Here is a 15,887-nt window from a genome sequence, read left to right on the forward strand (position 1 = left end):
CCACCTTGCTCAAAGTTACTTGGTGCCTGTGAAAGCGACACAGACCCCCTCAAGATATAAAAGAGGTGTCATTCAAATAACTGTCAGTCGACATACCATCACAAATGTTATGAAAATATTTTATAAAGGTTGAAAAGTTACCTATATTGTTGCTTTAATTATGTGAGGTACAAAACCAAATTGATAACAGTTCTATACAGTTTCATTCGTTAATCAGAATTGTGAAGGGATTTAAAAGGCGTCAGTATTTATAGATTTGAAATAATATGCGCGAAAATGCAAAGACTTGTGAGTTCTGAAAAGATGGCAACGTCCCCAGTCAGTTCCAATCGATGTGTCCAATGGAGAATCTAGGATGGTTTGTGTTGTTTGCTGTAGTCTAGCACTGGGTGTGCTGCGGTGCAGGTCAGGAAGCGAACTCTGAACCCGCCATTCGGACTTTTTGCTAGCTGTCAGACTAGGTCGAATATCACAAGAGGCTATTTGTTCTACACTGATCTCAAAACAGACAATGGCCGATAAAACAAGGTGAGAACAAGCTTCAAGTCCGTTTCGTTAGCCTAGCTTTTAGCATGAATATCCAGCTTCGTTTATAGTTATCTACAAATTATTTATACGGCACACGCACATGCCGTATATCATACATCTAGTAACAAACCACAGTAGTATAACACTCCACAAACATATAACTTGTCATGGGAAGTGTGCGAATGTATATAAATACTCTATGCATTGGGCTGACGTCATCCGTGCAGCGTGCAATGTAATTGATTATATAACGTGATATTAAGAATGAAATTGTAATACTACTACTAACGTCCTTTTCCCCTCAAGCTATGAAGATACGGTTGTTCATCTGGATGTTAAGGTAGGTTAGACAATAAACAATCTCTTTATCACAAAATACATTAACAGGGTTCTCGAGTTAAGAAAATTGTTTCGAGCGGGTGTCCAAACAACAGACCGCGGGCCAACTGCGTCCTGTAGTGCTGTATCGGTCGCGAACGATTCGTTCTTTTTGAACGAATTGTTTGGGTGAACGAGACCGAACTAATCACCATCTGCACTGATTCGTTCTATGAAGTTGGGGCTTGTTCACTGCGTGGGAGGGCGTTGAGCAAGCGGCAGCATCTTCTGACATCGCACACGACCAATCAGACGCCAGCCTCATCGCGGGCAGGGGAGGGAGCGGAAAAAGAATCAGGGCGTCTGTCACTCACTTCCACGTGTAGCCAATAAGCAGCCAGCGTGCAGGCAGCAGGGCAAGACTGAGTTATGTCACTTCCCGTTCAGTGACTCGGTCCTCCGGTTCCTGACCTAGCTTGCTGCTAACTTGACTTTCCAGTAATGCAGTGAACGTGTCAAAAAAATGAAAGGAAATGACTTTGTCACATATTTGTTAATGTGGAGCCTATCAAATGCTGCTCAAACAGACAAAAACACCACACAAATCTCGCGAGCATGGTTTAGTGTACTACTTTTCTCAACAGACTCGGGACTACCTATGATGACATACTATCACATTTACAGTAGTTTAAAACACGGGTAGCTACGAGGCAAGCAAAGGTGAGCTGCGGTCGCGTGACGGCAGTGAAGGGGGCAGAGAACTGTCACCATATGGAGGCTTCATCGCAGCGATATTTACCTCATGTGCACAGAAAAAAAGAATAGTATGATCACCATAATACTGATTTGCAATGAAAGTGGATATACATGTCAATTTTTTCCGACTGTTTTATTTTTTTTAATGTCAGAGCGTGTCGGGTGTTGGTTGGTATGACAAATTATGTCCATCTGTCCATCATGTGCTACTCAAGCGCCCCAAAACAACGCACGCGGACACGGGTGATGTCGCAATATGTCTACATTTTTCTTAACAGACTAATGAGAGTAGAAAGGCAACATCGTAAAGAGCAAACAATTATTTCTCTCAGCATTTGACGATTTGAGATGAGGGGATGAAAGGGGAGCTGACCGGATTATTTTATTTGTTAATACCAGTGCAAAAATTCAATACGATCATCTTAATACTGATTTGCAATTAAACTGTCAAATATCAAAATGTATTGTTTTTATTTCAGAGCAGCACATTTGACAACTAGCTATTTACACTTTAGTTTGAACGAAAGTGACCAAAAATAATAGTGATGAGCATAAAAACCAAAATACAACAGAGCGAGAGGTAAATAAAAGGTAAATAATAATAAAATAATAATAATAAAAGGTAAAGTGTTGGTCGTTCCATATTTAGAAATTAAACTTTCGAGTTATTTTTATTTTCGTGACAGCAAGCATGCCGCGTTGGCTGGTAGCAGCAGCATTGTATATGTGATCAAGGTCATGCTAAAGAAAGTCCGTCACTTCCCGTTCACTAACCGAACGATTCATTTTGGCGGGGAGGGAGATGAGGGGGGCGAACGATTCGTTGAACGATTTGTTTGAACGAATCTTTTTACTGAACGAACCGGAATGGATTCGTTTACTCAAGTGAATGACAGATCCCGTCACTAGCGTCCTGCGGCTCAGTTTTTATTGGCTCACAAGCCTCAAAGAAAATAATGAAAATATCATTTGAAGCTGGTCTGCTTAAAAAGCATGAGTTCAACCTACATTCTGTTGCATTCTTCTCAGCTTCCACACTAGATGAAGCTTAAACCGTTGACAACAGACACAATAGAGCCTGTCAGAGAAGTCCCCAATGCAATATGAGTACCAGTCACTTTTGGATTCGAGTCCGCCTTTTGACATCATATTGTGATACCTACGAGTAGCGCACTTTCTTTTGACAACAACTGGTTTGACACTTAAGACTTTTAACTCCTTATACTGTAGAGCAAGTGACTATTTTTGGGAATTTAAAAAATGTTGTTTTTTTTGACACTTTAGACCTTTAACCCTTTATAGGGCAGGTGACATTGTGAGTCATTAAAAAATCTTTGTACTAGTAATTATATACATATACAGTGAACCCTCGCTTCTTCGCGCCCTCAGTCCATCACAGATTTTTTATTTTTATTTTTTCCAATTAAAAAAAAATAAAAAATACAGATTAGCTGTCTCAAGCCGATCGCGTAGTCTCACTCTCCCTCCCTCTCCCTGCTCTTCGTTGGTCAGGCAGTGAGTTTCTTATTAAGGTAAACAAGGATTGACAGACGTTTAATGTTTGAAGTTCGCTTCTCTGGCAAGATCATCGCACCGCATGCTTCAATCATTGTTTAACTTGTTAAACAGTTGCTGTGGCAACTCATTGTGTGTAAGTGCTGCTCACTTAGTTGGACGGATTTGAGTGGACTCACTCAATGAGGCGTTTGATAAAGCCAAGCATTCGTCTGCTTCATGCTTGTTTAAAAATAATTCGGTGGGACAGGAATATGTTTAAAACCTTTCATAATTATTACATTAGAAGTGCTTAAACCTTTATTAATATATACATATACATTTTTTTTTAAATTATACTTTGGGAAAAAAAAGATTAAAAAACATGTCTTATATGTATCTCTTTCCAATGCTAAATCTGAATAAATACATTTAACACACACACAAAAAATAAAAAATTTAACAAACAATACATTTAACACACACACAAAATTTTACTACTTCGAGGTTTTTCCACTTATCACGGTGGGTTCTGGTCCACATTAACCGCGAAAAATGAGGGATCACTGTACATAATACATATATAATTAGTTCTGCAACAATTAATTAACTCGAGTAATTCGATTAGAAAAAAAGCTTCGAAAAAAATTCATTCATTAGTCAATTAGAGTAGCGTTATAATAATTTGTTTGGAAAGTGTTTGCATTTAGTTTTATTGATTTGGGTGAATACACTGCCCTCTAGTGGCAACAGTGAATATGACATAACGTATTTAACATGGCTGAATCCACCTGCTCCCTGTTAAGACCCACATAAGGTTGTAAGTTTTTCTTTGAGCCAATATGTTTTTTTTAAATGCATTCGTAACTTAGATTAAAGGTTTAGCTGTTTTTCTGTAGGGATATGTGTTTGAACGATTTGTTAAGAGCATTGTTAAAAAAACAAAACTTTGGCATTTTATAGCATTTAAGCAAGCAGACTTTTGCTGTGCAAGTTAGACAATTGTTCTTGAACACGATTTATTTTTTTAGATATACTGTTTTAGGCTAAGCTTGGGTATTTTGATTTAATTTTAAATGAAAGTGCAATTCTGCAGAGTTTAAAGAAACACTCGGAAATTTTATTTTGTATTTTTATTGTCTTTTGAAAGGACAATCATAGCAAGCCTTTGTTTTACATCTAGAAATTAATCTGCAATGCATTAAATGTTTCTAATCCGATTCCTCGATCATTCGAACTAACTGGTTCATGGATTAATTGACTACTAAAATAACCGATAACTGCAGCACTAATATACATACATTAGAAATGTGACCAAAAATTCAGCGCCAAAAGCTTTCAGCGAAAATAGCTAATATTGCATTTTCGGTTAAAAGGCCGAAAAGTGTGAAGAAACTTAGTCCTCTAGTGATGATGTAATGAGAACACGGCGAGCAGTTTTGAAGTAAATTAAGAAAAATAAAATAAATTTGCTTCATCGGCTACATGCCTATTCTAAAGTTGCTATCCATTGATGTCCCACGTCACATCGAGTACAGTGCATTTGAGCCCGTGCGTTAGTAGTTTGGTGTTTAGTTTTACACTGTTTGCTTGATTAAAGTAGTATTTAAATGAATACATGTGCATTAGCAGTGGTTTAGTACAATACGTTTGTAGCACAACCGCTTCCTCTTTTTCTCACTTTTTTTCACGACTTCCACACCCCCCTCTGCCGGTCACCGTTTAATCTGGCTGGGAGCGTCTTCACTCGGATTCGTCGTCGGTAGAACTCTCCCCACTCGCCTGGCTCTCGATCGATTCCACACGCACAAGAAAACGCTGAGTCTTATTTTAAGAATTAGGAGAGATTGTAATAGCCTTGTAAAGAGCTTTATTAGTTTTGGTGCAAATGGAATAGCTTTTTGTTGTAGTTGTGAACTACAGTTCCACACAAACGTACATCCAAATCTGGTTTAGTTTTGCAATTGGAGGCGTGAGCCACATTTTTCGAGTGTCCCAAACTTGCCATGAGTTTAAATTTCTGATGGGGTGCAAAATCTGACAGAACACCTGGAACACACCCTCCTATTGGGTTTCAGAATTGACACCTTTCAAACTAAATGTCTCGTGCCTCCGGAGTTGTAGAACCAATGCCAAGGCAAAGGGCATTTATCGGAAAATAATGAAATAAAATAATTTTATAAAAAAAAGAAATAAATAAAAAATAAATGATTTGCATTTGTATTTTTCAGCGTTTCGGTTTTCGTTTTTTCGGTCAAATGTCTCCAATATTCAGTTTTCGGTTTTGGCCTAGAATTTGGCTTTCGGTACATCCCTAATATAAATATATGGGTTGTGCGTCTAGCAATGTCAATGGCAACCAATGAATAAAATGAATGCCCTGTATGGGTTTAAAAAAAGTGAACAACAAGAATAAAACAATTCATACATGAAAGTTTTAATTTTATTTTTACAATATGGCATTGGTTGAAAAATTTAATTTGTGGCGTAGCGTATGAGTTTGGCCTGAAATTCATGGGAGACATGATCAAAGCATGAGTGAGAGTTGAGAACCCTGCATTAATTAGTGTAGGTAGCTACTAAAGTAACATTATGTTTTAAAAATGGTGCTCAATGGGAAATGTTATTTTGCCGGGTCATGCCCTCTTGTAGGATTATTACGGAAAGAAGTTGCAGAAGACCTCTGATTTGAAGAGCAATGCCTGTGTGACACCAGCCCAGCCTTACCCAAAATTCATCCTACAAGCGCTGAAGAAAGTTCATCCTGATGTGACTGACAGGTTATCTTTATATTCTTTTGATTTTCTTTGCAAAGTACTTGGGCCCAACCAATGTTCTTTTTTTAATAGCACTATGTCGATCATTTTGGCAGGAAAAAAACACACCCAATAACCTTTTATTATTATTATTAAATTATATGTAAAGTATAATTATCCAACAAGAAATCAAGGCTTCAAATCTTTCAATCTATCTGTAAAGATTAGCTTCACTTTCTGACTGATTAACAAAAGTAAAGGACTGTGCATTTGTGAAATAGCATAATGCATAGTCGTTATGTCACCCAAATGAGGTTAGCAAAGTGTACACTTGTGTACCAACACAAATATTGCTCTGAGCTTTAATATAAACAATACAATCATATTATGACCATATGAAAGTAAAGTAAAGAATACATTGCTGTGTGATTACAAAACCTTCTGTTTACGATTGTTTTAAAAATTGGTCGGGCCCTACAACATACAGTGTGTAATTTTATGAATTGGGTTCTGGCTCGCTTAGATACTACGGTTGTGGCCTCGTGGTCCCAGAGTGTTTAGAGGGCTGCAGGATTTTGGACTTGGGCTGTGGGAGTGGCAGAGACTGCTACATGCTGAGTCAGCTGGTGGGAGAGGCGGGCCATGTCACTGGCATTGACATGACTGAGGATCAGGTAGACTCTCACTTAGGCTAAGCATTGAGAACCTGGGGGAGTTTAAAAGCGTCTGACATTTATAGAAATTATTAAGGGTGTAACGGTACACTAAAATCTCGGTTCGGTACGTACCTCGGTTTTGAGTGGAGGTGCGCGATAATTATCGGTCTGATAATTATCGGTCCGATAATAGGAATTATGTCGCACACCCCAGCAGTGGTGGACAGGGTACTTCCAGTTGTTTTGCTCAGATTAGTCTATAAAAATAAATAGCTCAGTTGATTAAAAATTGTAAAAGGAAGTAAAGTAAAAGTACTGTACACCTTGAGACTATTTTAGTATCCTCTGAACATAATTTGGCCTTTATTATTATATACAGTTTTGACAAATAACACATATTTGAAATCTCATGTTATCCAGCTTGACGTGGCCAGGAAACATGTGGACTTTCACATGAAGGAATTTGGCTACAAGAAGCCCAATGTTACCTTTGTCCAGGGTTACATTGAGGCCTTAACAGAGGCAGCTCTGGAAAAGAAATCTTTCGATATCATCATGTAAGACTTAACTCTTGCCTCCTGCTCTCACGTTGTCCAGCTGTTCAGTTTTGGCCATTTTTTTAATCATCACTCTTTTCATCATTTACCATAGCTCCAACTGTGTTGTGAACCTTTCTCCAGACAAGAAGCGAGTCCTGATAGAAGCCTATAGTGTGCTCAAGGTATTTCTTTAGTCTAACTGGCTCAAGGTATTTCTTTAGTCTAACTGGGATGTATAAGTTTTTAACATGTTGTTAGTCACCCATCTCTGCCTCATATTAGATTCGAGAACACTCCATTAACCCTTTCTGTTCTGAACAAGGTAGTTTCGTGAGAAACGCGATTTCACAGCAGTTCCTAAAAATAGGATTTGTTTTAATCTTTGAAATGATCACTTCATTTAACTGATTTTTTTCATACATTGTTTACTATTACTATTATACTTTATTAAGGTAGGTGCACAGCGCAGGTTTGCATGAAATTTGGTATTCAACTAAAGTACTGTATGTTGTGATGCTCCTTTCAACTATTATTAAAGATAACATTTGTGTAAAATTTGCTGTATAAATGCACTGATTTTTACTCTCCTTAGCCGGTTAATCATGTTCTGAATTTTCTTTATTGATGGTTAGGATGGTGGTGAGCTATACTTCAGTGACATCTACAGCAACGGAAGACTAACCGAAGAAATTAAAAGCCACAAAATCCTTTGGGGTGAGTATTTTTGATCATCTACTGATATGCAGTAGATAGTCTGCAGACACATACAGTATATCACAAAAGTGAGTACACCCCTCGCATTTCTGCCGATATTTAACTATATCTTTTCATGGGATAACACGGACAAAGTGACACTTTGACGCAATGAAAAGTAGTCTGTGTGCAGCTTATATAATAGAGTTAATTTATTTTCCCCTCAAAATAACTCAAAATGTAGCCATTAATATATAAACCCCTGGCAACAAAAGTGAGTACACCCCTTAGAAATTACATTCCTAAATGTTCAAATTGAGTACTGCTTGCCATTTTCCCTCCAAAATGTCATGTGACTCGTGAGTGTTACTAGGTCCAGGTGTGCATAGGGAGCAGGTGTGTTCAAATTTGTAGTGCAGCTCTCACACTCATACTGGTCACTGAAAGTTCCAACATGGCACCACATGGCAAAGAGCTCTCTGAGGATCTTAAAAGATGTATTGTTGCGCTACATGAAGATGGCCAAGGCTACAAGAAGATTGCCAACTCCCTGAAACTGAGCTGCAGCACAGTGGCTAAGATCATCCAACGTTTTAAAAGAGCAGGGTCCACTCAGAACAGGCCTAGGGTTGGTCGTCCAAAGAAGCTGAGTGCACGTGCTGAGCGTCACATCCAAATGCTTTCTTTGAAAGATCGTCGCAGGAGTGCTGTCAGCATTGCTGCAGAGATTGAAGAGGTGGGTTGGTCAGCCTGTTAGTGCTCAGACCATACGCCGAACTCTACTTCAAATTTGTGTGCATGGCTGTCACCCCAGGAGGAAGCCTCTTCTGAAGACTGTACACAAGAAAGCCTGCAAACATTTTGCTGAAGACATGTCAACAAAGCACATGGATTACTGGAACCATGTCCTATGGGCTGATGAGACGAGGATTAATATGTTCGGTTCCGATGGTTTCAACCACGTTTGGCGGCGACCAGGTGAGGAGTGCAGAGATAAGTGTGTCATGCCTACAGTCAAGCATGGTGGTGGGAATGTCATGGTGCAGTGCTGCAGGTGTTGGAGAGTTGCATTCCACTGAGGGAAACATGATATTCAACGTTTACTGTGAAATACTGCAGCACAGCATGATCCCCTCCCTCCAGAAACTGGGTCGCAGGGCAGTGTTCCAGCATGACAAAGACCCCAAACACACCTCCTAGATGACCACAGCTTTACTGAAGAGGCTGAGGGTAAAGGTGATGGACTGGCCAGGCATGTCTCCAGACTTGAACCCAATAGAACATCTTTGGGGGATCCTCAAGCGGAAGGTGGAGGTGCGCAGTCTCAAATATCTGGCAGCTCCGCAGCGTCGTCATAGAGGAGTAGAAGAGCATTCCAGTGGCAACCTGTGAAGCTCTGGTCAACTCCATGCCCAGGAGAGTAAAGGAGGTTCTGAATAATGGTGGTGGCCACACAAAATATTGACAGTTGACATGTTGTATGTTAATACTGAGAACTTTCAATGAGGAGTGTACTCACTTTTGTTGCCAGGGGTTTAGATACTAATGGCTATATTTTGAATCATATTGGGGGGGAAATAAATTAACCGTATTATATAAGCTGCACACAGACTACTTTTCATTGTGGCAAAGTGTCATTTTGTCTGTGTTGTCCCGTGAAAAGATATACTTCGATATCTGCAGAAATGTGAAGGGTGTACTCACTTTTGTGATACACTGTACATACCTGAATATTTCACTGTAATATTTCATGACAGGGGAGTGCATTGGTGGCGCACTGTGGTACAAAGATCTGCTGCAATTGGCTGAGCAAGTAGGATTCAGTCCACCGAGGCTTGTTACTGCCAGCATCGTCACTGTTGACAACAAAGAACTGCAAGCCATTCTGGGTTTGATGCTTCTTTCATTTTTTTTATGTTGTATCATTGCATCCTGTCTAGGAACATTCTGTGTCACATTGTTAAATATATAACATACAGTACAAACTAAAAACATTTAGCCTATTCTGCATTATAGGTGATTTCAAGTTTGTCTCTGCCACCTACCGTCTGTTTAAGATCCCAAAAGGCAGCCCAAAGCCATGTAAGGTCATTTATAATGGAAACATTACTGGGGCAGAGGACACCTTGCAGTTCGACTGTCAGTACATCTTCAAGGTCTGTCTAGCGCCTACAGCCTCAGGTCACCCCTGGTGGGTTTTGAAAAAAAATGTTCACAAATGTTCACTTCTTACAGACTGGTCAAGTAATGGAAGTAGATGGTGAATTAGCTGCGATCTTAACCCATTCCAGATTTGCAGAGGACTTCACTTTCCAACCACCAGGAGGCTCTTGTGACCCTTGTGGAGTAAAACCAAAGGTCAGTGACACTTACATAAAACACATGTAATAAACTCAAAGCCTGGAAACCGTATCTGATCCACCAAATATTTATTTATGGCATGAAAAAATGTGTGTCTATTTCTTGTTTCTTGCTAAACGTGAACCTATCTCGAGCATTTTTTCATTTGTTACAAACCTCATTTGAAAATAAAATTTAACAATAGCTTCATTTTTTATTTTCAAGCTCGTTAGCCAACAATTTGGGGACGCACAAAAATTAAAATTCTTGGTAGAAATCAAAAACGGCAAATAAGGAAACCAAGGCCTGAAAACTGAAACGGGAAAAAACATGAAATTAAAAATCTAATGCCTAGATTTTGTTTCTAACTAACAATTAACTGGATTCCAATTTTCCAAATATGCGTAAGTGTGGGTGCCCTTGTTTCTTCTTCCGTAATGTGTTTGCATATTTCAATTAATTAAACAATCCATCGATAATCAATATGCTGCATTCTATGGGCACATATACATACACACACCTACACACTTTACACATACTTATTTTTACATAGATGGATACAGTATGCTGTGTATTTCAGAGAAATAAAATGTGTAATTAATAAGAGGTTTTCTCCTTGTTAAGTCTAAAGACTTTTTTTTGTAGTTAATAGACGCAATTTGGAATGTGAAGACTGGGGGAAATGTCACACACACATAGATAGCTACCTAGAGATAGATAATTAATCGAGTACGAATGGCAGCTTGACTTCCAGCCCAATTGTGTGTATTTATTAAACTAGCTGTTCAATAATTAAAAAAAAAAAACTTCACACCCTACAAACAGTGCGGCCATTGTGAACAATGCATCATCAATTTCGTGGGGCTACATCACTCCTTTTTTCTAAGTCTAAACTTCCGCCAAAAACTGTGTGCAGATGACGTCTGGATGCCGACCGCCCATCCAGGCTGCTCATTTGCTAGCCGATACAATCTCTGGAGCAAGCAGAACTCTTAAGAAAGTTAAGGTTTAAGTAAAAAAGGAGTGAAGTGTCTGTTTGCGGTTTTTATTGCATCATCAGATAATGTTATTTTGGTTTTTAAAAAAGGCTTTTGGACTAAAATCAAAAACATAATTTCAAGTGTGTTTTGGTGCGGAATTTTCGGCCACAGATTTTTCGGTGCATGCCTAGTTTATAATGTCATTTCACAATCATAAAGGCCCTCTGAGGCAAACCATAACTAAGAAGTAGCCTGATACCACAATGAGTTTGAGTCCCTTCCGTGCAAAATAATATATGAGTAAAATAATGAAACACTTTAAGGTATAGAGGCCAATGTGCTCTTGGTATCAGTTTGAAAATGTGGACACTCCCTGAAAGTTCCAATGTCAAACTGCACACAGCCATAGGCCATAAAATTCACACATTTACTGTGCATGCAGTATGCATTCATCATACACAAGCATAAGGTCAAGCAGCTGTCTTAGAGTCCTAACCAGACTGTGGAGTCATGCTGGCAACCTTGAACGGGAAGGAATTTTCTTGTGAATGTAAGACCTTTGTTTCCTCATTTACAAAATGCGTTTTGATTTTGAAGGGGTTATCACTGTTGTTTTAAGGCATGAATGTTTCCAGTTTTGAAACTTTTCAAATTTTCCTTTTAATTTCAAATCTTAGATACTGTAATTTATGGAAATTGACCATGCTTGTTTGTGATATAATAGTGGAAATATTCAATTTAAAAAAATATATTTTTAACCAATTATTATTTTAAATTTTATTGGAAGAACCAATTTCTGGTAAATAAGTTCAAGAAAATTCACAACACCAGTACTGAGGACTGGGTTCATTAGTAAACATTTCGTTATTCTATAGAATAGAATGTAAAAAATATATAAAAGATCTGTTCCATAGTCCGTTGAATTGACTTCAAAGAAGCTTTTGAATCATATTGTACAAAAATGTGATATTTTTCTCTCGCCGCCCTCCCCCTCCTCCAATCAGGTGTGTTCTGAAGATCCTTTTGAGCTGGCCTTGCAGTTGCCAAAACAGAGCCCAGGTTCAACCACAGGGGGATGCTGCAGCACGCAGTCTGCGACCTGCTGCAAGTGATTATGGAATAACTTGAGTTCACCAAACCAGTCTCTCAGAAAATGGACTTCCTTGACTTTAAAATCATCTTTTCATCTGTTATTTTTGTATCATTTATATTATGAAATACATATTGAATGACCTCACAAATATATTACTCCCATGAAAATGCAATGATACATCAATATTATACATTTCAATATTTTTTAAAGCACAGCACAATTATCGTTTTAATTGTTCTAAAATGGAAAACAAAGCTAATCGAATACTTTTTAATTCCAATCATTTTGTACCACCATGATGACTCAATGCACTGAGTCAAAATTGTTTATGTGCCTTCTCTAAGGAAAGAACCTGCAACCATCCCCGAAAAAGTAACAAGAAACCAATTTGGTAATAGGTATAGTGACAAGCCAAAAAACCGCTAGGAAAATGTTATCTTTTGCAAGACGTGACAAAAGTCGAAAAGACTCAGGTTTATTTCAGCAATTTGTTTGTATTGTTTTTTTCTGTTGGATCAGAATATACCCAAAAAGTTTGATTTTCATCAATTTTTTTAAAGTTGCAATTGTATTTGGTCTTTTTTATATTATTTCCTTTTGTGATTTTTTTCCCTTAATGGGTGGTTTACAACAATTTGCCTTACTATGCGATTGTAATACAGGTACGATAATGTGTTAAGTGCCTTTTTTTTCTTGCTTTCTTGCTCTCTTGCAGATCCCCAATTTGGCCAAATTTCAAAATTGTCCTATATGCATGTGTGATACATCATTGGAAAGCTTAAAAACGCAATTTTCTGGGGGAAGAAAATTTTTGAACAGGAGTACATTTAAAAAATAAATAAATAAATAAACAGTAAAACGCTAACTGGAGGTGAGAGCATAATTAGCCATGATTTTAACAAGATTTTATTGCGTACTTATCATGTTTCAATCCAAAAACTGTGTAGCATGTCTGACAGAGTGTGAAGACACAGCTGTGAATGGCCACAGCCAGACTTTTAGGGGATTTTATGGTTGAAACACGGTAATATAACAAGGCTCGCAATGCAGAAATTGTAGCCATCATGGTGTGGTCGGGAAAAAAATCTCTAAAAATACACCCCTGTCCGTAACAATTTAGATGACTATCCTGTACAGTACTCGGTTGGTAAACGTGAAGGGATGTTGCTGGACATGTTGCTCACAGGAGTGAAGGAAAATGTAATAGTTCAACATCGTTATTGCAAGAGGGAAAACATCCACTGACCTATATGGAAGTGGAAGAAGTTGTAACAGGTTTTATGTGGGTCATTAAAAAGTATTAAAGCCATTGAATGGATTCTGTCAAAATTCAGGCCTTAAAAAGCATTAAACGGATGAAATAAAATGGTCGAGGCATTAAAAAATTATGTAAACTTGATGGTTTAAAAAAAACTTTTTTAACATAATATTGGAGTTGTCTGATACTATTAAAATTATATATAATATCGACGTCGGTTTTGGGCTAATACACATTTTGCCTTCAAAGTGAATGTTCTTCAAGGGCTGGTCACAGCTTAGCACAGCAGTTATGCTTAATGAATATTAGGTGTATCTATAATCGATTTATAATCGAATCGTAGCCTCTGAATTTTAATCGTAATCGAATCGTTAGGTGCCCAAAGATTCACACCTGTAATATCCCAGATAGCAGACCGACATTGAATAAACGTTGATTTTCCATCAAAATCAGCAGTATGGTTGACATCGAAATTTTCGATGTCAAGTGACATTGAAACAACGTTGTTCTATGACTTTTGGGGCAAGGGGGGCACAACATGTTGATGACCCCGAAACCCAGTGTCAGCAATAAAATTAACTTACAAGAATATTTATAATGATAAGATGACAATGAGCGTTTTTTGTTTCCCATCATTCTTGAGGGGAATTCTGAATCAGGCTGCTTAAGCAATAGTTTTCGCCAAGATCGTCAACCATGGAATATGGTAAGCCTGCTTGTGTCGTGCCAATGTAGTTATATGTAGTTACTCCAGTCAAAATTTGTATCCCCTGGGCGGAGCCATATGGAGGTAGATTTGTGTCTTTATTATTCAATCCCAAAAAAGTGGCTTCAATTAACAAACAAACAAAACAAAAAAAGTAGCTTCAATCAAAAAAAAAAAAAAAAAAGAAAAATGTGTTTGAATTTATAAATAAAATTGAAACTCAAAAAAATGCTTGTGTAAGTTTTTTTTTGGGGGGGGGGGGGATTTTTTTGTTGTTGACTGGAGTCAAGTTTTTTGGGTTGACTCAACTTTTTTGATTGAAGTAATGTTGATTTGTGTTTGGGCCACATTTTGGCTAGGACGTTTTTGTCTTTATTATTCAGTCAAAAAATAAGTTGCTTCAAACATATATTTTCAAAAAGAAAAATGACTTCAATCAAAAAATGTTATCATAGAAAACGTTTTTGAATGTGAAAAAATTTGCATTTGAACACTTAATTTTTCATTGAAAAAGTTTTCTTTGTGTTTGGGCCATTTATGGGTAGGACATTTGTGTCTAAATCATTCAATCCCCTAAAAAGTTGCTAAAAATATATTTTCAATCAAGGAAAAAAATCATTTTAAAAATAAAATTGCCCTCACCTATTTTTTTTATTTTTTATTATATGCTAAGCAAATGACCGTCTAAGGTGCGAGTCACATTATCTGTTCAAAAAATAATTTTGACCCATTATAAATTATTATTTTTTTTTTTTTCATTTCATTCATTTTTGTTGCAGTTTTATTGCTTTACAACTTTTATATATATAGGAAAGTCAATTTCATGCAATGACACTTTTCGGCCACCGGGGAGGGGGCTGCCCCCCCCCCCCCCTTAAAATCCGCTTATGTTATGTGATCAGGCAATGGCTGGGTTAACATTGTTTTACAGTTGATGAACTAATGTTGACAAATTTATGAATTTCTTCATATATATCAGTGCTTCTCAATTATTTTCTGTCACGCCCCCCCAAGGAAGACGTAAATGTTTCGCGCCCCCCCAAACTCTCTGCCGCCACTGTAAATAGTATCATTTGTCTATAAAATTACTATTATAAATACGCATCTGCCTAACATTGTTTCCTTTTTTTTCTAATAAAGAGAAAAAGTAACATTGATCAACTTATAATAAAGTATAACTTTATTAACATTGTTTTGTTTGTAACAGAGAAGACTTGACGTGCATCAATTTGCCTGAATTTAAAAAAAAGTCACATCCAAACTGTAAAAAATACACTCAAGGTACATTTTTGACCATACAGAAAAATAAAATGTAATAAAATCAGTAAATAATAACAAATTAAAATTGATTAGAAACATTCACTCATGAGGACAATATGCCAAAAAATTTGACCGAAAAAACAAAACTGAATAAAAGAAAAAAAAAAAGTGTCCTTGGACAGGACAGCTTTTATTTTTGCGGCTCACAGTATTTACCTCCTTTGCAATGGTGTGGAGTTATTTTTCAATGAGCATGCTAACAATACTCAGTGGATTACTGATATAACACTGACAAAGCAGGACAATTGTTGGCAATATTCGGCACGTTTTCACTGAAAAACAATCAAGCGGCTTATCAATGAGATTGGGGTCTAATGTCTTTAAGTGGCGTCTTAATTGATTTGACTTCTGGCTGTCCGCTATAATTATTTTTAGACACAGTAAACAGTGGTCTTTCCTCATCACCCACTACATTAAAAGTCAAAGCTAAAAGGCAAACGGCACGAAAAA

The 15,887-nt window shown here is 37.4% G+C and overlaps 1 protein-coding gene across 1 annotated transcript; it reads left to right on the forward strand.

The window, feature by feature from the left end:
- Nucleotides 1-284: 284 nt before the first annotated feature.
- On the forward strand, nucleotides 285-14,296 carry LOC130921054 (arsenite methyltransferase-like). The gene is made up of 11 exons (XM_057844677.1): nucleotides 285-528; nucleotides 835-868; nucleotides 5,749-5,876; nucleotides 6,376-6,526; nucleotides 6,929-7,065; nucleotides 7,160-7,229; nucleotides 7,680-7,761; nucleotides 9,498-9,629; nucleotides 9,757-9,896; nucleotides 9,976-10,098; nucleotides 12,065-14,296. Exons 1-11 carry the CDS (start codon nucleotides 512-514, stop codon nucleotides 12,170-12,172), a joined length of 1,122 nt encoding a protein of 373 aa, XP_057700660.1. The 5' UTR covers nucleotides 285-511; the 3' UTR covers nucleotides 12,173-14,296.
- The last annotated feature ends 1,591 nt before the right edge of the window (nucleotides 14,297-15,887 follow it).

The sequence above is a fragment of the Corythoichthys intestinalis genome, chromosome 8 (genome assembly GCF_030265065.1).
Source record: "Corythoichthys intestinalis isolate RoL2023-P3 chromosome 8, ASM3026506v1, whole genome shotgun sequence".
Lineage (NCBI taxonomy): Eukaryota > Metazoa > Chordata > Actinopteri > Syngnathiformes > Syngnathidae > Corythoichthys > Corythoichthys intestinalis.